This window comes from Oncorhynchus tshawytscha, linkage group LG22, assembly GCF_018296145.1.
Source record: "Oncorhynchus tshawytscha isolate Ot180627B linkage group LG22, Otsh_v2.0, whole genome shotgun sequence".
Taxonomy (NCBI): domain Eukaryota; kingdom Metazoa; phylum Chordata; class Actinopteri; order Salmoniformes; family Salmonidae; genus Oncorhynchus; species Oncorhynchus tshawytscha.
Genome location: NC_056450.1, coordinates 3,606,713 through 3,629,872, shown reverse-complemented (window position 1 = coordinate 3,629,872; position 23,160 = coordinate 3,606,713). Strand labels below are relative to the sequence as shown.

At 44.0% G+C, this 23,160-nt stretch overlaps 1 protein-coding gene across 8 annotated transcripts in view; it reads left to right on the top strand.

Moving 5' to 3' along the window:
- The window catches only part of plch2a (phospholipase C, eta 2a), a 183,729-nt gene that overhangs the window by 118,620 nt on the left and 41,949 nt on the right, over positions 1-23,160 (top strand). For all 8 annotated transcript variants that reach the window (XM_024401786.2, XM_024383760.2, XM_042303579.1 and 5 more), the window contains 6 exons: positions 8,205-8,375; positions 14,340-14,433; positions 15,149-15,352; positions 15,891-16,011; positions 17,285-17,456; positions 19,833-19,940. In XM_024401786.2, coding sequence (XP_024257554.1) covers positions 8,205-8,375; positions 14,340-14,433; positions 15,149-15,352; positions 15,891-16,011; positions 17,285-17,456; positions 19,833-19,940 — 870 coding nt within the window. The remainder of the gene's footprint in view (positions 1-8,204; positions 8,376-14,339; positions 14,434-15,148; positions 15,353-15,890; positions 16,012-17,284; positions 17,457-19,832; positions 19,941-23,160) is intronic.

Below are 23,160 nucleotides of genomic sequence, written 5' to 3'. Positions count from 1 at the left end.
AGGTGCTTATAGATGTCCACATATTCAAGGTCGGAACCATCCAGGGTGGTGATGCTAGTTAGGCGTGCGGGTGCAGGCAGCGAACGGTTGAAAAGCATGCATTTGGTTTTACTAGCGTTTAAGAGCAGTTGGAGGCCACGGAAGGAGTGTTGTATGGCATTGAAGCTCGTTTGGAGGTTAGATAGCACAGTGTCCAAGGACGGGCCGGAAGTATATAGAATGGTGTCGTCTGTGTAGAGGTGGATCAGGGAATCGCCCGCAGCAAGAGCAACATCATTGATATATACAGAGAAAAGAGTCGGCCCGAGAATTGAACCCTGTGGCACCCCCATAGAGACTGCCAGAGGACCGGACAGCATGCCCTCCGATTTGACACACTGAACTCTGTCTGCAAAGTAGTTGGTGAACCAGGCACGGCAGTCATCAGAAAAACCGAGGCTATTGAGTCTGCCGATAAGAATATGGTGATTGACAGAGTCGAAAGCCTTGGCAAGGTCGATGAAGACGGCTGCACAGTACTGTCTTTTATCGATGGCTGTTATGATATCGTTTAGTACCTTGAGCGTGGCTGAGGTGCACCCGTGACCGGCTCGGAAACCAGATTGCACAGCGGAGAAGGTATGGTGGGATTCGAGATGGTCAGTGACCTGTTTGTTGACTTGGCTTTCGAAGACCTTAGATAGGCAGGGCAGGATGGATATAGGTCTGTAACAGTTTGGGTCCAGGGTGTCAGCCCCTTTTAGGAGGGGGATGACTGCGGCAGCTTTCCAATCCTTGGGGATCTCAGACGATATGAAAGAGAGGTTGAACTGGCTGGTAATAGGGGTTGCGACAATGGCGGCAGATAGTTTCAGAAATAGAGGGTCCAGATTGTCAAGCCCAGCTGATTTGTACGGGTCCAGGTTTTGCAGCTCTTTCAGAACATCTGCTATCTGAATTTGGGTAAAGGAGGACCTGGAGAGGCTTGGGCGAGTAGCTGCGGGGGGGGCGGAGCTGTTGGCCGAGGTTGGAGTAGCCAGGCGGAAGGCATGGCCAGCCGTTGAGAAATGCTTGTTTTCGATAATCATGGATTTATCGGTGGTGACCGTGTTACCTAGCCTCAGTACAGTGGGCAGCTGGGAGGAGGTGCTCTTGTTCTCCATGGACTTCACAGTGTCCCAGAACATTTTGGAGTTGGAGCTACAGGTTGCAAAATTCTGCCTGAAGAAGCTGGCCTTAGCTTTCCTGACTGACTGCATGTATTGGTTCCTGACTTCCCTGAACAGTTGCATATTGCGGGGACTATTCAATGCTATTGCAGTCCGCCACAGGATGTTTTTGTGCTGGTCGAGGGCAGTCAGGTCTGGAGTGAACCAAGGGCTATATCTGTTCTTAGTTCTGCATTTTTTGAACGGAGCATGCTTATCTAAAATGGTGAGGAAGTTACTTTTAAAGAATGACCAGGCATCCTCAACTGACGGGATGAGGTCAATGTCCTTCCAGGATACCCGGGCCAGGTCGATTAGAAAGGCCTGCTCACAGAAGTGTTTTAGGGAGCGTTTGACAGTGATGAGGGGTGGTCGTTTGACTGCGGCTCCGTAGCGGATACAGGCAATGAGGCAGTGATCGCTGAGATCCTGGTTGAAGACAGCGGAGGTGTATTTGGAGGGCCATTTGGTCAGGATGACGTCTATGAGGGTGCCCTTGTTTACAGATTTAGGGTTGTACCTGGTGGGTTCCTTGATGATTTGTGTGAGATTTAGGGCATCTCAGCGATCAATTCACAAATGGTGTCCAGGGCACAGCTGGGAGCTGAGGGGGGTCGGCAGCATGCGGCAACAGTGAGAGACTTATTTCTGGAGAGAGTAATTTTAAAAATTAGTAGTTCGAACTGTTTGGGTATGGACCTGGAAAGTATGACATTACTTTGCAGGCTATCTCTGCAGTAGACTGCAACTCCTCCCCCTTTGGCAGTTCTATCTTGACGGAAAATGTTATAGTTGGGTATGGAAATCTCAGAATTTTTGGTGGCCTTCCTGAGCCAGGATTCAGACACAACAAGGACATCAGGGTTAGCAGAGTGTGCTAAAGCAGTGAGTAAAACAAACTTAGGGAGGAGGCTTCTGATGTTGACATGCATGAAACCAAGGCTTATATGAATTAGTTACACAGAATTATACCTAGGAGGAGTGGCTTCTATGGAGGAACGTTTAAATATCCTTTGAGCTAGCTAGCGAACAAGCTTGTGTGTGCAGAGTGGCACCAGAAATAAAAACACGTCTTACCTTTTTGTAGTTAATAAATCCAACGTGAAACATAACTATGCTTATAGTATTATAAACGCAACATGCAACAATTTCAAAGATTTTACTGAGTTACAGTTCATCTAAGGAAATCAGTCAATTTAAATAAATAAATTAGGCCATAATCTATGGATTCCACATGACTTGTACTACAGATATGCATCTGTTGGTCACAGATACCTTAAAAATCTGGTGTGACCCCAATTTGCCTCATGCAGCCCAACACATCTCCTTCGCATAGAGTTAATCAGGCTGTTGATTGTGGCCTGTGGAATGTTGTCCCATTCAATGGCTGTGCGAAGTTGCTGGATATTGGCAGGAACTGGTACACTTTGTCATACACGTTGGCCCAGAGCATCCCAAACGTGCTCAATTGGTGACATGTCTGGTGAGTATGCAGGCCATGGAAGAACTGGGACATTTTCAGCTCCCAGGAATTGTGTACAGATCCTTGTGACATGGGGCCATGCATTATCATACTGAAACATGAGGTGATGGCGGCAGATGAAAGGCACGTTATTGGGCCTCAGGATCTCATCATGGTATCTCTGTGCATTCAAATGGCCATCGATAAAATGCAATTGTTCTATGTCTGTAGCTTATGCCTGCCCATACCATAACCCCACCGCCACCATGGGGCACTCTGTTCACAACATTGACATCAGCAAACTGCTCGCCCACACAACGCCATACACGTGGTCTCCGGTTGCGAGGCTGGTTTGGATGTAGTGCCATATTCTCTAAAACGATGTTGGAGTCAGCTTATGGTAGAGAAATTAGCATTAAATTGTCTGGCAACAGCTCTGGTTGACATTCTTTCAGTCAACATGACAATTTTACGCTCCCTCAAAACCTGAGACATCTGTGGCATTTTGTTGTGTGTCAAAACGGCTAATTTTGGTGTGGCCTTTTATTGTCCCCAGCACAATGTGTACCAGTGTAATGATCATGCTGTTTAATTAGCTTCTTCATATGCCACACTTGTAAAGTGGATTGATTATCTTGGCAAAGGATAAATTCTCACAAACAGGGATTGAAACATATTTGCACAAAACATTTTAGAGAAATAGGATTTTTGTGTGTATGTATTTTTTAAAATCTCATGAAACATTGGACCAACACTTTACATGTTGTGTTTATATTTTTGTTCAGTGTAGCATTGAAAAAGTTAATCCATTCTTCTCTAGCTAATTAAAAACTCTCTCTATCTTCTGAATCAAGCTTGTAATGTCAGTACAGTAGCCTGTGCTATGGAGGGGCAGGTAGCCTAAACACGCACAGGCAAAGATTTTCAGCTTGCAGGCAGACACTGGAAGTTTCTGAGTGACAGAGTGAGGGCTTTGCATAGGAGCTTTGTTGCATTTTGTCTGTTGGACTGCCAGATGGTGAAGCGTGATTCATCACTCCAGAGAATGCATTTCCACTGCTTCAGAGTCCAATGGTGGCGAGCTTTACACCACTCTAGCTGACGCTTGGCATTGCGCATGGTGAACAGGCTTCAGTGCGGCTGCTCAGCCATGGAAACCCATTTCATGAATCTCCCAACTACCAGTTATTGTGCTGACGTTACATTGAGAGGCAGTTTGGCACTCGGTACTGAGTGTTGCAACCGAGGACAGATGATTTTTACGGGCTACGTGCTTCAGCACTCGGCGGTCCTGTTCTGTGAGCTTGTGTGGCCTACCACTTTGCGGCTGAACAGTTGTTGCTCCTAGACTTTTCCACTTAAATGATAATGCCAGAGAAGCTGGTGTTAGGAGAATATATTGGCCAATATATCCTCCAAACACTGGCTTCGAGGGCATCACTTTCATACAACGGGGGTTACCAACACATTAAAATAATGATTTACATATTTTCATTCAACTTTATTTTCATGAATTTATTCATACTATTTCATCCTTCCACAAGATACAGTCCTGACACAAATCTAGGGTTGCTACCCAAGCCAGCTGGTTGTTGGTTCTATCGGTTCGGTTGCCAGAGACGCGCCATGTTCTATTGCCATACTGGCTGGCAACGTTCTTATCCCTTGTTGCTAGCTAGCAAACTACATCAGACTTGCAGTCACTTCAAACAGGGCAGACAGAATAACAAAAGTAGCTGCATTTGTTTAAGCTGTTTTCTAGTGACATTTAGTTGGATACATCCATAACAATGAGCTAATAATGCTCGATTTCAGCTGGCATAGAAAATGTGCTCTCCTGTCAGGACACTGTTGTTCAGAGGAGCTAGCCAACCAGCCAGCTGGCCAGGTCGCAATTGTAAATGAGAACTTGTTCTCAACTTGCCTACCTGGTTAAATAAAGGTGAAATAAATCAAATAAATAAAAAACACAATCCCTTCAAACTGAAGCTGGAAAGACTGCAAATACAAATACATTTAATTTTAATAGTTTGCTATTGATATTTTTTTGTATATTCTTTGTATAAAAATGATGCTGACTCATGATTTCGAATGGCTGAGAAAAGCCGCCTGCCTGTCGGTCTCATCCTGAGTCTCGACACATTCATTACTATGAGACAGCTGGAGATTGAATTTGAATATTGTAACAATGTTGCAAATGTCAGAGAGACAGACAGCAAGGTTTAAATCTCCGCTGTTGAAAGCAACTAAATAGTCTAAAAGAAATGTGAGATAGTGTCTACGTGCCCTTTACAGTGGAGATCAAGTTTATAAATTGCGCAGCTGGGCTAATGAGACAGTGGATTGCTCAGTCAGATGGAACAGAGTAAATACCCATTTTAACGTCATATATTTAGCAGATGGGAACTTGTGGAATAGACACCGGCTGGAATGCGGTTTTAACCAATCAGCATTCAGGATTAGACCCAACCGTTGTACAATTCACAATAACAGCACTTACAGTTGACCGGGGCAGCTCTAATAGGGCAGAAATTTGACGAACTGATTTGTTGGAAAGGTGGCATCCTATGACGGTGCCACCTTGAAAGTCACCGAGCTCTTCAGTAAGGCCATTCTACTACTAATGTGTCCTCGATTTTATACACCTGTCATCTACGGGTGTGGTTGAAATAGTTAAATCCACTAATTTGAAGAGGTGTCCACATACTTTTGTATATATAGTGTATCTGCAGCAAAACAATTTGTTGGAAAATATGTTTGTTTTTTTTGTGCTGATTTTAGATATTAACATGAAAATATGTCGCCAATTGGATGGAAACCTAGCTTGTAATGTCTATGATAATGTTTTAAATGTATGCAAATTGTGAAGTATTTTTGTCCGTAACGTATTTTCAGGTATGTGTCAGATCGCAGGAAGACTAGCTGTCTCCATTGACGTTGGCTAATGGGGATCCTAATAAAAATCAAAAATCCTAAAAAGTGGTGGTGAGAAGATCATGGAAAGACGAATGGAGCTATAACCCTTGATACATGACTTTTTACTCAGGGTTAAGCTATTAGCTGCAAACTCCCAGCCATGACATAGTAGCCTAGTAAAGCCAGAGGGTTCTTTGACAGCATGACCCTGCGAGGATTAGCAAGTTAGCGTTGTGTTATCGTGTTAACTTGTTGTTAGCGCTGGTGGTCGTGGCTGTTCTTTTACCCCAGCCTGTGGCGTAGCTAAGCGCGCTAAGCCTCGCGCCCCACCGAGGGGTCACCCATATGGTGCTCAGGGACGCAGATGGCTTCTGGTGTAATACATGGTAACACACGGTAAACACACCAGGGACCAGTCTGGACGTGTGTGTGTGTGTGTGTGTGTGTGTGTGTGTGTGTGTGTGTGTGTGTGTGTGTGTGTGTATGCGTGCGTGTCAGACAGGAGTGTGTTTACGGGATAGTGGACTGGTCTGCTGGCTTAACCTATTTACTCCTGGGAGGAACCTGTGTATGCTTTTCTCTGTTGACTTGACCCAGTAGGAGGATAATAACCAGCGCACATGCATCAATTGCAATAAGCATTAGTGACCCTCTTTCAATATATATTACAGTATACAGAGTTCTTGGCTTGTTAGCACTATGATGCAAAGTCATAGGCGGTCATGTCAGAGAGTCTGTGTTATGTTTTTTAAATGTATTTATTTAACTAGGCAAGTCAGTTAAGAACAAATTCTTATTTACAATGACGGCCTACCCCGGCCAAACCCTCCCTTAACCCGGACGACGCTGGGTCAATTGGGCACCACACAATGGGACTCCCGATCACGGCCGGTGTTGATACAGCCCGGGATCGAACCCGCGTCTGTGATGACGCCTCTAGCACTGCGATGCGGTGCCTTAGACCGCTGCACCACTCAGGATACATGTCGCATTGCTGTAATTTTCCAGTTAGCTTTGAAACTCTCATAGACTAGCTCTCATGTCTCAGCTACCGTTTGGGTGCAAATCGTTACTTATATTCTGAGTTCACCATCACTGGCAACGTTAAATGGAACGGAAAAAAAGAGAAAGAAAAACACCTTGCCTGACCATGTTTGCAATTTTCCAGTAAATGTAGATCCTATTGATTCTGTCAATCTGATCGTAGCACTGGCTTATCTTACTTCCACACTCCCCTCTAAGTCCCTTGAGCTCCACACACCGATAGCATCTCCTCCATTCTGACTCACTGTCATCTCATTCATTGGTTCCGATTCACTGGGCCTATGAGCAGAGGCCGCTCTGTTGCTTTCAGAACAATCCTTAGGGTGAGTCCCAAATGGAACCCCCATGGGCCCTGGTCAAAAGTAGGGCACTATATAGGGGTTCTGGTCAAAGAGGAAATGGGGTTGCCCGTTTTATTACAAAAGGACTCCTTCCAGCACCAACTGGGGTGAGGTGATGTACTGTAGCCTAGCTTAGCCTAGTGCATCAAGAGTCTCTCTCCTCCTCTCACCCTGGAAAGATTGACTTCAGAGAGCCCGTTTGGTGTTGAGACACAGAGGTACATTGTTTCAGTGAGGCACTCTTTATCCCGGGGCCGGAGGCACCACCACTCAGGCAAGCTGCTCAATGATTTATCGCAGCTGAAAGCACCGGAGATGAGGAAGAGAAGCGAGAATCACCACACACTGATGAATTAGTTCATATTAGCCACATGGCTAAAGCGCCACCTCGTAGTAACCTGCTTAAGTGCTCAGGCCCCCTTTTACATAATGAATGTGTGGGAATGAGACTAGATTGATCTTTTCTGTTGATTTAGAAGAACAGGAGCTCTCCTGGTGGATGTGTGTGTGAGTGTCAGTTGTTTCTGCCTAGTCATACTGAGAAATAAGTGTCAGTTCCTCACTTGTGCCAAAACCCATATTCACTCTGTGACCTGGGTGTGTTTGTGTGTTTGTGTGTGTGTGTGTGTGTGTGTGTGTGTGTTTATGCGCGCGCGCGCGTGTGTGTGTGTATCAGTGTAGAGCAGGGATCTGGCTGATTGAAAGTTATGAGACCTGGAAGTTTGAAAGTTTGTGTGTGTTTTTGAAGAGCTGGGAGCTGGCCGGGTATCAAAACTGGCAAGTGTGTGTGTTGTGCATGGAGGCCAACCTCCCACCAGCACCCACGTCATCACTCTGCAGTCAGGTCCATCTCTAGCAATGCGAGACATATGGAGCTGGCCATACACAAGAAAACCATTTCAGCCATGAGTGTTGGCAGGCATGCAGATACCTAACTACAATATGCATGCGCATATTCACACTACATCACCAAAACACAACTCGATATTCCATCTGACTAGTTATCTGAGTGTTGGTGGCTGTTAATTGCTGTGCATATTATTCAGGCGAACTTTTAATAATGTGATCCTATACACAACACCGTTCCATTCACAACAACACATAATTTGGTCTAGGATCTATAGGCTAGCCACTTGATGGATGCAATAACAATCATCCCTCAACTGTATAACTACTGCGATACAGTGGAAGTTAGGATTCCATTCTTTATGTCTAAATGACCTGACATGGCATTGTGACTTCTCTTCTCCCCAGGAGGCAGACACAGATGACAACCAGGGCACCCTGGACTTCGAGGAGTTCTGCTCCTTCTACAAGATGATGTCGACTCGCCGTGATCTCTACTTGCTCATGCTCACCTACAGCAACCACAAGGACCACCTGGACAGCATCGACCTGACCCGCTTCCTGGAGGTGGAGCAGAAGGTATGCAGGAGCAGAGTTGAAGCGTAGGCAGAGAGGCACATAGACGCACACATGCATGCTGGCACACACATCCATACACGGATGCACAAACAGGTGCAAGCATGCAGGCACTCTGGCATGTACTCACACGGAGGTACTCACACGGAGGTACTCACACACATATACACACACACGCACATCCCTAGATTGATCTATGGGGACATGGTCTATCTATGGGGACATGGTTTGGGTTAACTTTTATTTTGTTGGTCCCCTTTAAAGGCCAGTGCGGTCAAAACTCTGTTTTCTCTGTTTTTCGTATCTTATTACAGCTGATGTAACAGTGTAAACATTTTTGATCAGGGTTATTTCCTGATAGTTTCTGGTTGGAAATACAATCTTCACAGGACCTTCTAATGAGCAGGTTTGCACAGGCTGGAGTTTCAGCTTACCATGGTGACATCACCATGCGGTAAATTGGTTAATAGACCAATAACAAAGAGATTTCCAAACCTCTGCCAAAAACAGCTAGTTTTCAGTTTCCCCCTCCCCACTCAGACCACTCCCCCCAAAAATTGGTTGTTGGTAAAAAGCCATTTTTGCCCATTTGAATAAAAAATCTATTACAGTAAGGTAATTAATTGTTACCCAGAAATGATTTTATATTGATATAAAACGGCTGCATTGGGCCTTTAAGGCATTTCTGTGACAGCCCTTTTTTGTAATGGCTTGATTTCCCACAATTTCTCACAATAAATTGGTTGAGTTTTGGCCCATTCCTCCTGACAGACCTGGTGTAGCTGAGTCAGGTTTGTAGTCCCTCCTGCAGCAAAGCACCCCCACAACATGATGCTGCCACCCCCGTGCTTCACGGTTGGGATGGTGTTGCAAGACTCCCTCTTTTTCCTCCAAACATAGCGATGGTCATTATGGCCAAACAGTTCTATTTTTGTTTCATTAGACCAGAGGACATTTCTCCAAATAGTACGATCTTTGTTCCCATGTGCAGTTGCAAACCGTAGTCTGGCTTTTTTATGGCGGGTTTGGAGCAGTGGCTTCTTCCTTGCTGAGCGGTCTTTCAGGTTATGTCGATATAGGACTCGTTTTACTGTGGATATAGATACTTTTGTACCTGTTTCCTCCAGCATCATCACAAAGTTCTTTGCTGTTGTTCTGGGATTGATTTGCACTTTTCACACCAAAGTACATTCATCTCTAGGAGACAGAACGTGTTTCCTTCCTGAGCGGTATGACGGCTGCATACTTGTGTACTATTGTTTGTACAGATGAACGTGGTACCTTCAGGCGTTTAGAAATTGCTGAAATTACTGAGTTTGAAGGTAGGCCTTGAAATACATCCACAGGTACACCTCCAATTGACTCAAATGATGTCAATTAGCCTATCAGAAGCTTATAAAGCCATGGCATCATTTTCTGGAATTTTCCAAGCTGTTTAAAGGCACAGTCAACTTAGTGGGTGTAAACTTCTGACTCACTGGAATTGTGATACAGTGAATTATAAGTGTAATAATCTGTCTGTAAACAATTGTTGGAAAAATGACTTGTGTCATGCAACCAGTAGATGTCCTAACCGACTTGCCAAAACTATAGTTCGTTAACAAGAAATTTGTGGAATGGTTGATAAACAAGTTTTAATGACTCCCGACCTAAGTGTATGTAAATTTCTGACTTCAACTGTATATACACAAATATTTTTAAAAGTGACCTGGATTGCACTATAAAGTCAGGGACTTATTTCCATTGTGGTTCTTATTTTTTACATACATACATATACAATTACATAGATAGACGAATTACAGAGATGAGTATGAGGGGGTATTTAAGTACAATTCTTACAAGCTTGTTTGGCTGGTAGCTTATTCTTTCGATGTTTGGGGCTGCTGGTGAACCATGATGTGCAGGCATCATCAAAGTGACACTGGACCAACGCACACTAGCTAGGTTTCCATCCAATTGGTGACAGATTTTCATGCGAATATTCTAAAATCTTCATAAAAACTATATAAAATTTCAGAGTTTTCTTTAGGAAAAGGAAGATTTTAATGTACCGGACATTTGGGAAATGTATCGGACATTCAGGTCCGACCTGGTGCAGCCAGCGCCATCAATAAACCAGGGATGTTGGCCAAATGAGCCACATTTACGTCTCCTTAAAAACAGCCTATAACAAATGACAAAAACACTACTCCTTGTGTTTCGAAGTGTAGCCTATGCAAAACTGTACAGCCTATTTTCTTTATTGGTTTGTAGGCTACTTTCCTAAAACAACAATTGTCCACCTCACGGTTCAGCTTTCAGAGATTTGAACATGTATCAGGGTGTTGCATGCATAGGCCTATAGGCTTCGGTGTCCACTGTATGATATAAACATTTGTATAAATATATGGAGCCTATATAAAGGAAGGGAAGATTAGGCCTAACCCCAGTGAGTTAGAGAGAGAGAGAGATATGCGGTGGCATGCTATGACACCCACATGCGTTTCTTTATGTCGGATGGCTACTGCGTCTGCTATACAGATAGATCCATACAAAATAAGGCTAATTCGTTCATTTTCTATCTGAATATTTTGTATAAAGATGAGCATTATATTGTTAGATTATAGGAGTAACTCTGGTAGGCCTGAAACAGTCTTCCTCAACTCAAGTTCAACTGCCGGAGTCCGTTGGAGCGCCGGAGCTCACTGCCTTCATATCATAGGCCTGCCGTAGCTAAAGCTTAATAATAGCCACACCACACCAAACCTTCACAGACGTTTCTAAACTTTATTAGGGTAATATTAAAAGTAAGTCAAGCCATAGTTTATAGGGAAAATACGAGCAGAAGAGCAAATGTAGGCCTCCCGGGTGGCGCAGTGGTTAAGGGCGCTGTACTGCAGCGCCAGCTGTGCCACCAGAGACTCTGGGTTCGCGCCCAGGCTCTGTCGGCGCCAGCTGTGCCACCAGAGACTCTGGGTTCGCGCCCAGGCTCTGTCGTAACTGGCCGCGACCCCGGAGGTCCGTGGGGCGAAGCACAATTGGCCTAGCCGTTGTCTGGGTTAGGGAGGGCTTGGCCGGTAGGCAAATCCTTGTCTCATCGCGCACCAGCGACTCCTGTGGTGGGCCGGGCGCAGTGCGCGCTAACCAAGGTTGCCAGGTGCACGGTGTTTCCTCCACACATTGGTGTGGCTGGCTTCCGGGTTGGATGCGCGCTGTGTTAAGAAGCAGTGCGGCTTGGTTGGGTTGTGTATCGGAGGACGCATGACTTTCATCCTTCGTCTCTCCCGAGCCCGAAAGAGAGTTGTTGTAGTGATGAGACAAGATAGTAGCTCCTAAGAAATGGACACCACGAAATTGGGGAGAAAAAGGGGTAAAATTCAACAACAACAACAACAACAACAAAAAAGAAGAGCAAATGTAAACCAGGGAAAAAACACACTACCCTCCCCTGTGCGCAATAAAAACCACAAAACCCTCCCCAAAGCCCGCTAGCTAACTAAATGGGGATGTACTGTATCTTCCCCCGTGAGTCACCCCGTAGAGCCTGCGCTAGGTGACAGACAGTCGTTTAATGGATTTGCCATTGGGTTCTGAAGCAAATGCTTAATAGTGCTTAAGTGCAGACACAGGCTCCTACAAGGCTATTAGAATTAGCAGTATCACTTCAAATGAACTTCTAAAGGCTTCAGGGGATAAAATGTAACATGGTTCTGCTGTGAAAAAGAGACAGAAAAGGAGCTGTAATTAGGAAATTGTATCCAATCTGTCGTATTTTTGGGCACGGAATTGGATGTTCCACTACTCCCTACTTTGTTGGGAAGCATTGAGGCGGTTTTGCGAGGTGATTTATTTGAAATGGGGCCAGGATGCAGCTGGGCTGTCTCTAGCTCTTCTCTCCTCGCTCTGCTGGCATCATTAGCTACAGCCTCCCCTCAGTTTCTCATTTTAACTGTGTTTACTAGCTCTCTCTTGGTGTGTGTGTGTTATTAGTTGTGTGTACTGGATACACTGGATACACATGGTATCAATGGATACACATGGTATCAATGGTGGTCAGGGCCGTTTAAGGTGAGGGAGGCCATTTTTACTTTATGGATATTGGATGACTGGAGCATGGATATTGGATGACTGGAGCATGGATATTGGATGACTGGAGCATGGATATTGGATGACTGGAGCATGGATATTGGATGACTGGAGCATGGATATTGGATGACTGGAGCATGGATATTGGATGACTGGAGCAGGGATATTGGATGACTGGAGCATAGATATTGGATGACTGGAGCATGGATATTTTAATTTGATGACTGTCATTCGTATTCTATGTAACATCGATAGGTTTTGGCTACTACATGATACTCTCATTTTCCCTACAACCATCATGAGGTTGCTACAACCTAGCCTGTGAATGAAAGATGGCTAGATGTGTGCCTACGTACTGAAGAAGCCTGTAAAGCCGAAACATCTGTGTACGCTATCCTCGATGCAGTGGGGGGGAAATGAAGGAAGCCTTTATGCGGCATCTTTTTTAATGCGACCCGTTACACTTTTTTGTTTGTCCTTCTCTACAATGCAACAACCATAAGAAATAAGAAAATAATACAAATATAGAGTAAATGGCTAAATAAAATGGAATATTTTTTTGCATAAGTATAATATAGCAAGGCACAATTTGTAGTCCAATATGTGTTTTGAGGAAGGGGGGGATTGGGGGAAAGTTTAAATTGTGCAGTATTTAGCAATCATAATAAGTGTGTGTGTGTGTGCGTGTGCGTGTGCGTGTGTGTGTGAATGAGTGTATATCTGTCTCTGTGGGTGAGGGTATGTGTGAGTACATGTGTGCTAATGTGTGGCGAGTCAGTGCAGGTGGTCTGTCCAATTCAAGTTTTAAGCAGTCTGATGGCTTGTAGATAGAAACTGTCTCTGAGACTGTTGGTATCAGACCTCATGCTCTGATACAGTCTGATGGCTTGTAGATACCAACAGTCTCAGAAACAGTTTCTATCAGACCTCATGCTCTGATAGTCTGATGGCTTGTAGATAGAAACTGTTTCTGAGACTGTTGGTATGAGACCTCATGCTCTGATAGTCTGATGGCTTGTAGATACCAACAGGTTCAGAGACAGTTTCTATCAGACCTCGTGTTCCGATACGGTCTGCCCAACGGTAAGGGAGTGAACAGCTTGTAGCTGGATTGTATGGGGTCCGTTGATGATGCTGCGGGCCTTCATCAGGCACCTTTTTGTGTGTGTGGTGTATATTAACTCTCCCATCTCTGCCTCAATACCACTGCCCAAAATGTGTCCACTCTACACACTCGTAAGCCAAACCCATTTATCCACATTTACCCACTTCTTAAAAATGCCCTGAACCTCTCATGATGAGGCATTGGGAATTGGAGCAAAACCACAGTCAGTAAGCAGTTTGATGTCAAATCCCTCATGTTTGAGAGTGAGCAGTTGAAAGTGTCACAACAGAAGGGAGAATTAGCTATTTTGCTGGCTAGCTGCTCATTCTGTGGTCGAAATCCTGTTTACCCCTTCAACAAGTAGACCAAGCCACTTAGCCAAAGCCTCTCTCTCCCAGTGCTAAGCGCTAACCACAAACATATTGGCCTAGTAGTGTGCAGCCCTGTACTGGAAAAAAAGCTGGCACCGAGACAGTCTGTTTCTTCAACAACTTCCCCCACCCATTTTGCAACGGCCTGACGATGATCAACATGGATGGGAATCTGATCGACCAGTCAGCCGGTTTAAAAGGGCCAGCTGTTGGGCGGACAATCGGATTCCAGCACAGGGATGGGGGACAGAAGCCGCATGTGAGGACATCTCCTAATTGGATTAACAGGACTTCCCCAACCCTCCCTATGTTTACTGTTATGGAGGGGGGATTTGAGGAGACGTAGTTAATTATGGCTACTGTCGTCAATCTGCGTTTCTTACTGTTTGCTTATGTGTTTTTGTTTGTCTTTTTCCGTTTTGTTAGATGACCAAGGTGACCAAAGACCATTGCCTTGAGATCGTGAACAAATTTGAGCCCTGCTCCGAGAACCAGAAGCAGGGAGTTCTGGGTATTGATGGTAAGAGCTCTCTTATTGGTCCCCATTTCGATTGTCCTTTTATCAGTCAAATGTTGAATGTCTCACCATGCTCTGAAATGTAGCTTTTCCAACAGCCTATTCATGTAGATTCCCTGAACTCCCCCCAGTGATTATACAAAAACATGTGTTTATTGTTCATCTCTAGAAAATCCAAATAGTTTAGAAGTATTGTATAAAAAAAATGGATGCATGAAATGTTGGCTTGTAATCATTGATTTTTTGTTGTTGATCTGTCCCTAAACTCACAGACATACTCTTCACATTGTCTGAACTTGTCATTTTAGTGAGCGAATACTTAACATTTGTGTACTGTCAGTTTAAATACAACATCTACAGACCACATTCATGTTTCTCTATCATATTCTCAATATCTACAATATTGATACTTTATATGCCCAAAGGAAATCCCTCTAGGAACTCAACCATGGTCAAATCACCCTGAGATCCACTTTCATGTTCAACACATCTGCCCCATTCCCCTCAATCCCACCCCTGTCTCCAACATGTCTCCAACACATCATGATTGATGGCTCCCATGTGGTCCTCTTCAGGGTTGTATTCACTAGGCACCAAAGGAACGAAAATTGACTGAAACAGGGAGGGGACTACCTGGACTTGTCCAATAAGGACTGTTCATTTTCATGTTCAGTTGCAAAATGTTGTAAAACATATGTTCTGTTTGTGTGTGACCCAGGTTTCACCAGCTACATGCGCAGCCCGGCGGGGGACATCTTCAACCCGGAGCACTACGAGGTGACCCAAGACATGTCGCAGCCGCTCTGCAACTACTTCATCGCTTCGTCCCACAACACCTATCTGATGGGCGACCAGCTCATGTCCCAGTCCCGCGTCGACATGTACGCCTGGGTGCTGCAGGCCGGCTGCCGCTGCGTGGAGGGTCGGTGGAAGACGCCGTTCTCTCCCTCATGAGCACACACACAGACACCCAAACATTTGTGTGTAAAGAAACACATGCAAGCAAACAGATGCACCCAAATACATGTTTGCAAGAAAGCATGTACCCGTGCACATATACACACGCAGGTTACATACAGTGTTACAAATATTCACTATGTCTATCATCACAGTCAGTGACTGTAATGGGTCCCTAGTAAGTTATACAGTGTTACAAATATTCACTATGTCTATCATCACAGTCAGTGACTGTAATGGGTCCCTAGTAAGTTATACAGTGTTACAAACATTCACTATGTCTATCATCACAGTCAGTGACTGTAATGGGTCCCTAGTAAGTTATACAGTGTTACAAATATTCACTATGTCTATCATCACAGTCAGTGACTGTAATGGGTCCCTAGTAAGTAACAGAGCATGTTTAAAGTAGTAACCCAGGGCTATTAACTGTCTGAGTGCCCTTCCCTTCTCATGGTCGCTCCTCTCATTCGCCCCTTTCTTCTTATTCCCCTCTACTGAAGTGGACTGCTGGGACGGGCAGGACGGAGAGCCCATCGTGCACCACGGCTACACACTCACCTCCAAGATCCTCTTCAAAGACGTCATCGAGACCATCAACAAGTACGCCTTTTTGAAAAACGAGTAAGTGTGTCGCTGCTTTGATTTTCATCTCTTTCTTCTCCTTTTGTCCGTAGATACATCAGCTAGTTTCCCAGGTTTCAACCCCCTGACAGAAAGTGGGGCTTTTATGGCACATGGAAAATGAGGTCCTGAGACATTCGCTCGCACATCATCTCAATTCACAACTCTCCCTTATGCCATGTCGTTCATCCTGAGCCTATATAGGAGAATGCGTGGGAATGAGACGTTGAATTCAATTGCCGCCAGTATGGTGTTTCATGAGATAGGAGTCTGAGAGCTTTTTGTCATGCACGCAATAGCGAGGCTAACAACATTGTGCATTTATGCTAATGTTTGCAGTATGGCATTCAGATGTAGTCTACTTTACTGTAGGGTATGTAAATGCATTAGATACATCAATGAACAAGGCTCATGGTAAAAACATTTATATTTATTGAATTATTATAGTCATTTATAAATCACAAACTATTAAAAATAATTATCTCCTAATATTCCTTAAAACAAATAGGTGGTTCTCAGTAACTCAGTCTCTTTCATTTAGTTGTTTTTCTTGAACAAAGCAAGCGTACAAATTGATGCTCCGCTAGAATGAAATCTATCAGACTACACAACGAATCCCTGGGATCATAGTTGAAAGGCACTGCCAGACGATATAGTGTTTTGAGTAGTACCCATAGCAATTGCAGTCTAACCCACACACATGTTTTTGAGGACAGAACAGGGAATGTTGGCGACCATCATGTCTTGAGTTATGATGGGCTGTGTTGTGTGCCTTAGTAGACAGAGAAATGCAGGCTTGACACTCCTACAGGCTTACTGGAACAAGCAAGTGTTTCTACATGACCTGCTTTCTCTCTCTCTCTCTCTCACACACACACACACACACACACACACACACACAGAGTAGGCGATAATCCAATCAAGATGCATGTGAGTCTGCATGCATATTTGTGTGATCTTTAGTGCAAGACTATTTGTACATAATTGTTTGAACAGCAAGGAACGTATTCAACTTCAGAGAATGTTGTCATTTTCTGAGGCACTTCAAAATCACATTTCAGAGGGTTGAAGGTGATGACATTGGACTGAAACTCTAGTGACACATTGAAAACCCATGTCTTAGTCATCAACTGTCTGAGTAGTGATAACCCAGTGCCAAGGCTGTACCATAGATGTCTGACACGATATAGATTGATGGCTTCATCTCTGGCTGTACCCGAGTCTTTGTCCTCCAGTCTCAGACGTTGTGATAACCCATGTCTTTCCCTGTCAGCTACCCAGTGATCCTGTCCATAGAGAACCACTGCAGCGTCCCCCAGCAGAAGAAGATGGCCCAGTACCTGGTGGAGGTGATGGGAGACAAGCTGGACCTCTCGGCCGTCAAGGCAGACGAACAGGGCCACCTGCCCTCCCCAGACACCCTCAAAGGGAAGATCCTCGTCAAGGTAAACACTTTGCATTCGCATATTCACACACACCCAGACACACACACAGAGGTATTATTCTTAGCAGCCAGTCATAGACCAGGGGTCTTTCCACCATCGGTCCCAGAGAGGAGATCTACTGGGTGTTCAGGCTTGTGTTTCTTCCCAGCAGTTATACACCTGATACAGCGAATTGTGGATCTGCGGACTATTGAAATAGAATCCTTGGTTGGAACAAAAGCCTGCAGGCTTGGACACTAACCCTTGTCACATTACAGAAAGGGAAGAATATTGCCAAAAGCAATACATCATATTAGAAACAAGCAAATGAATTTCTAAAAAAGGTGAGGCGCCTGAGTTCCTTCCTTCTCGCTACATAAATGGAATTGGAAATTGTTCAACCTGTAGCTGACTTCAGGCACATCAGGCTGCTATGGGTCAATGGGCACTCCTAGCGCTAGTTACCACACTGTTCTAAATACAGCCTCAACTCCACACGTCTTCCCCAGACAGACAGCTTAAGAATCACTCTGATTTGGCCCTAGTGGGTCTTCGGAAGTAGTCCTCTCCTTCATGCCCTCTGACCTTGAAAGGACATGACTGGCCAAATCAATATGCCTGACAGCTATCCAGCTTTTTTCTTTTCATTATCACTAAAGAAAGGAGACAACGAGAGGAAACCTTTTAAGAGTGCTAAGACACATGCATGTCTGCAATGAACTGAGTTGCCTCCATCAACTCCACATTAGCAGACAAGACAGAACAGCCAGTTTTGAAGTTAAGGAGGGTTTATTGATGCCAGGTGCTTTAGTGGAAGAAGGCCCAGTACCAAGGCCTGGTTGGCATTCACATCACACTGCCATGTGGCAGCTGTCCAGTAGAGCTGCGTGTGATTGTACTATAACATCACTCCTACATGATCGTTTGGAACTGGCTGAGGGGATGGATTTTCTCATTTGATTGTGGATCGTTATAGTTTTGTCTGTGTTTCAATTAACTGTCAATAGTGTGTGTGTGTGTGCGCGTGTGTGTGGCCCCGAAAGAGACCACTTCTTATGATGGTTCTAAAACATTGCATACCAGAAGCACACTAAGATGTTTAACACAGCACTTAAAGGAAAACTCCCCCCGAATGATTTAATCATATCGGCTGGACTTCTGTATATTGAAAGGTAAATGTCTGGAAAACTTGATTGCTGACATGCAAAACATTTTGGAACTATATCAACAATGGACTAAAGAAACAAATACCAAAAGTCTTTGGGTGGAATTGGCCTTTAACTCATTCCACTCCACTCACAACGTGCACACTGCTTGCGAAACTGTCCGATGACACTAAATGCAGCCGTAGCTTCTTTATTGATTTTCGACCAATCCTGAAGCCAGAACAGAATCCACACGGCTCTCCATTGAATAATATAATATCACAGCCTCGGACCTAGTTATTGACCATGATTGCTGCTGAGAAAATCAAACAAACATCCCCTCGTTGAACCTTGGAAAACCGGCGACCGGCAAGATGGAGACCAATCCTTCACTGCTGCATCGATCCCTGACATTTTCCCCCTCTATCCATCAGCGTTGTCTTTTCAACTGTCCCTCTCGTAGAGTATAAGGCTGCTACTCAGCAGGGCCGTTTGTGTCATTCAATCAAACTGTTACTGGTTAACAGCATGTTTAGAAGGTGTCATTTTACACGACAAATAGAAATGTATCATGTAGAATAGACATTCTTCTTTGTCAAGGAGAATAGGCATTTGTGTCAGCTTTATGTATGATATTTCTATCTACAACATGACACCATTCTGAACACTACCCCAGATATACTGGTATTGGAACAGTCCCTAGTGGCTGCTGTAGCTGTTAAGGCTGGTACACCTTTAGCACTCAGGAGGAAAGCCTAATGGTTTAGATTGGGGAAATATAGTGCAAAAAGCTACATCCTTTACTACACACCATGTTAATAGCACTCAGCACCTCTGAGCAATAACAACCCATTTGGTGTTTACACTGAATTAGACAGTATTATGTTATGACTATCTAGTTCAACCTAAAATGTAAAATTCAAAGCCGAACTGACCCACACACTGGCATACAGATGAAAAGGTCCTAGAATGGAGTACAGGTCAGTTTGTTACCCATCCCTAATGGTTCAGGTAGAGTTACATGATTCTACACCTGGCCTACGGGTAACTTCTACCCAGAAACTCATGAAATGGTGCTACTTGGTGCTACTTCATTAGAGCATGCAATCGAAAAACAATTTGCAACGAAGTATGAACATGTGCGATTCTTATTGATCCTATTCAGGTATTCCATCCCTCATACAGAATGTTTTTCTTCTGTTTGGTGCCTAATAAATATGACCCACATATTAACGCCACTTTTGTCCGCCAGGGCAAGAAGCTCCCGCCGAACATCGACGAGGACAACGAGGAGGGCGACGTGACGGATGAAGACAGCGCTGACGAGATGGAGGACGACTGCAAACTGATGAACGGAGATGTAAGGACCCCGCCCCTCTTCCTCTTCCTCCCTCCATTTATCCATTTGAATCCCTCCATCTCTGCGGTCGATCTATTCTATATTGAAAATAATACAATATACAATACAGCCCGAAATATACTGTATTGTACATTGTGCTGGATGTTGTTTGTTCCTAATTGGAGTCTAGAAACAACCCCAGTATGTTTGTCATTGTTATTATTGTATCATTATCTGTGCTGGTAAATGTGCATTCGTGATTGTGGGAATGCATGTTTATGTCAGGGATAAGATTTCCGTTCCTGTTTGTACTTGATGAATGATGTCCCAATTAAGCATTAGCCTGTGTCCGTTGTGGCCCCCTCCTCATGTCTCGTCTTCTCTGTCGTAAAGCTCTGTTGTTCCCGCTGTGTACCTATCTCTCGCTCTATCTTTTCGTTGTCGCCCATGCATTCTGAAGTGGAAGGTACTATAAAAGGTGGTCCTTCTCAGACTTCTTTAAACACCACCCCACCCCAATCATATCATATTTAACATACATATGTGCACACTACACCTGTGACTCTGCTGTCCAATGCCAGTGGCGAGGTATTTATGAAACCATAGAAATAGAATCGTTAGAAGGGACATGGGAATTCTATTTTTGTGTGAAACCTTCGTCAAAGTGAGAAGCTTTACCATGACCAATGGTGTAAATTTTAGGATACGTCCCAATTTCTCTCAAAGGTTGCTTCTCCTCGTCTCCTTTCCCTCCTCACTGATATGACAAGATAGTTGTCGTTAAGCCCCATTACAGTTAGTGGTCCTGAAGGTGTGATAAATAGCATGTGTATTATGTGGAAGGAAACAATTGAAGACTGCTTGGATAATGTAGCTATTGGCTATGTACATCTGTTTTGATTTTAAAAAAGGACTAAACTTGTTAGTTACTTGTATCTCAGGACATTGTCTATGTACATGTTGAGACCGATGACAGGAGTTTGTTTGTGGTGTAACTCTCCCATCTAGTGGTAGAAGCATGCAAGTTGTTTCAGGTCCAACTTCCATTGTGCTCTCTTTTGACACTATACACTGAGGATACAGAACATTTCTATGACATAGACTGACCAGGTGAAAGCTATGATCCCTTATTGATGTCACTTAAATTAGTGTAGACCAGGTAATCCCAAACTGGGGTACGCGTAATGCCATCGGGGGTACGCGTAATGCCGTCGGGAGCATGGCCAAATAAAAATGTGATTGACATGTATTTTTTTACTCACATTTTCAAACAGTCCATTTATATTTTCCAACGGGGCTATACATTTGGGTGAGTTTTTTTTCTCTCACCTGAGTAGCCTCATTTCACTGACAAAAATGAAAATGCAACCATCTAGTGTTCAGCGAAATAACAACACAATGTCAACTACAGGTAGCCAACTAATTAACATCCAATCACATTAACCGTTACTCTCTCGGCGGGTTCACTCTTGTGCAGACATTTAGAAACGAAACATGACACTTTGAAAAACAAGCCACAGGAGTTTTTTGAGCGACAATTTAGACGACTTTCGAGTAGTAAGACGTATAAAAGCAACAGATAGTTAATAAGAAGGGGCTAGAAGATTCTTATATGGTGAGCTACCGAGTGGCTAGGACAGGCAAGCTCCATACTATTGTGGAGGACTTAATTCTTCCTGCTGACGCGGATATGGCTGGGACAATGCTGGGGGAAAAGGCCCAAAAAAACTATACAAACAATGCCTTCATCAAGCAACACGGTTTCACGACGCATCAGTCGAAACAATTACTGCTTCTCATACAAGCTGGATGAGTCAACAGACGTGGCACAGCTCCTGGTGTTTGTCCCTTACGTTTATGGGGGGTCAATTAAGACAGACATCCTCTTCTGCAAACCACTGGAAAAGTACTAGACAGCTTTGTGACATCATATAGACTTTGGTGTTCAAGATGTGTTGGTATTTGTCCTGTGGCCGCAAAAGCCATGACAACGAGATATAGTGGAGTGGTAACGTGAGTGCAAGCAGTTGCTCCCGACGCCACTTGGGTACACTGCAGCATCCACCGACAGGCTCTTGCTGCCAAGGGCATGCCTGACAGCTTGAAAGATGTTTTGGACACCACAGTGAAAATGGTTAACTTTGTTAAAGCAAGGCCCCTGAACTCTCGTGTATTTTCTACAGTGATATGTAACGCTTTTACAACATGCAGAAGTGTGCTGGTTATTAAGGGGCAAAGTATTTACAAATTTTTGGGAATTGAGAGACCAGCTTAAAGTTTTCTTTACTGACCATAATTTTCACTTGTCTGACCGCTTGCATGATGACGAGTTTCTCACATGACTGGCCTATCTGGGTTATGTATTTTCTCGCCTGAATGATCTGAATCTAGGATTACAGGGACACTCCGCAACTATATTCAATGCGCTGGACAAAATTGAGGCTATTATTAAGAAGTTGGAGCTCTTCTCTGTCTGCATTAACAAGGACAACACAAGTCTTTCCATCATTGTATGTTTTTTTGTGTGCAAACTAACTCAAGCTTACGGACAATGTCAAATGTGATATAGTGAAGCACCTGAGTGAGTTGAGTGCGCAATTACGCAGGTACTTTCCCAAAGCGGATGACACAAACAACTGGATTCCTTATTCTTTTCATGCCCTGCCTCCAGTCCACTTACCGATATCTGAACAAGAGAGCCTCATCGAAATTGCAACAAGCTGTTCTGTGAAAATTGAATTAAATCAGAAGCCACTACCAGATTTCTGGATTGGACTACACTTAGAGTTTCTTGCCTTGGAAAATCGCGCTGTTAAGACACTGATACCCTTTGCAACCACATACCTATGTGAGAGTGGATTCTCAGCTCTCACTAGCATGAGAACTAATACAGGCACAGACTTTGTGTGGAAAATGATTTAAGACTGAGACTCTCTCCAATACAACCCAACATTGCAGAGCTATGAGCATCCTTTCAAGCACAAATTTATTTTTTATTTCACCTTTATTTAACCAGGTAGGCTAGTTGAGAACAAGTTCTCATTTGCAACTGCGACCTGGCCAAGATAAAGCATAGCAGTGTGAACAGACAACACAGAGTTACACATTGAGTAAACAATTAACAAGTCAATAACACAGTAGAAAAAAAGAGAGTCTATATACATTGTGTGCAAAAGGCATGAGGAGGTAGGCGAATAATTACAATTTTGCAGATTAACACTGGAGTGATAAATGATCAGAT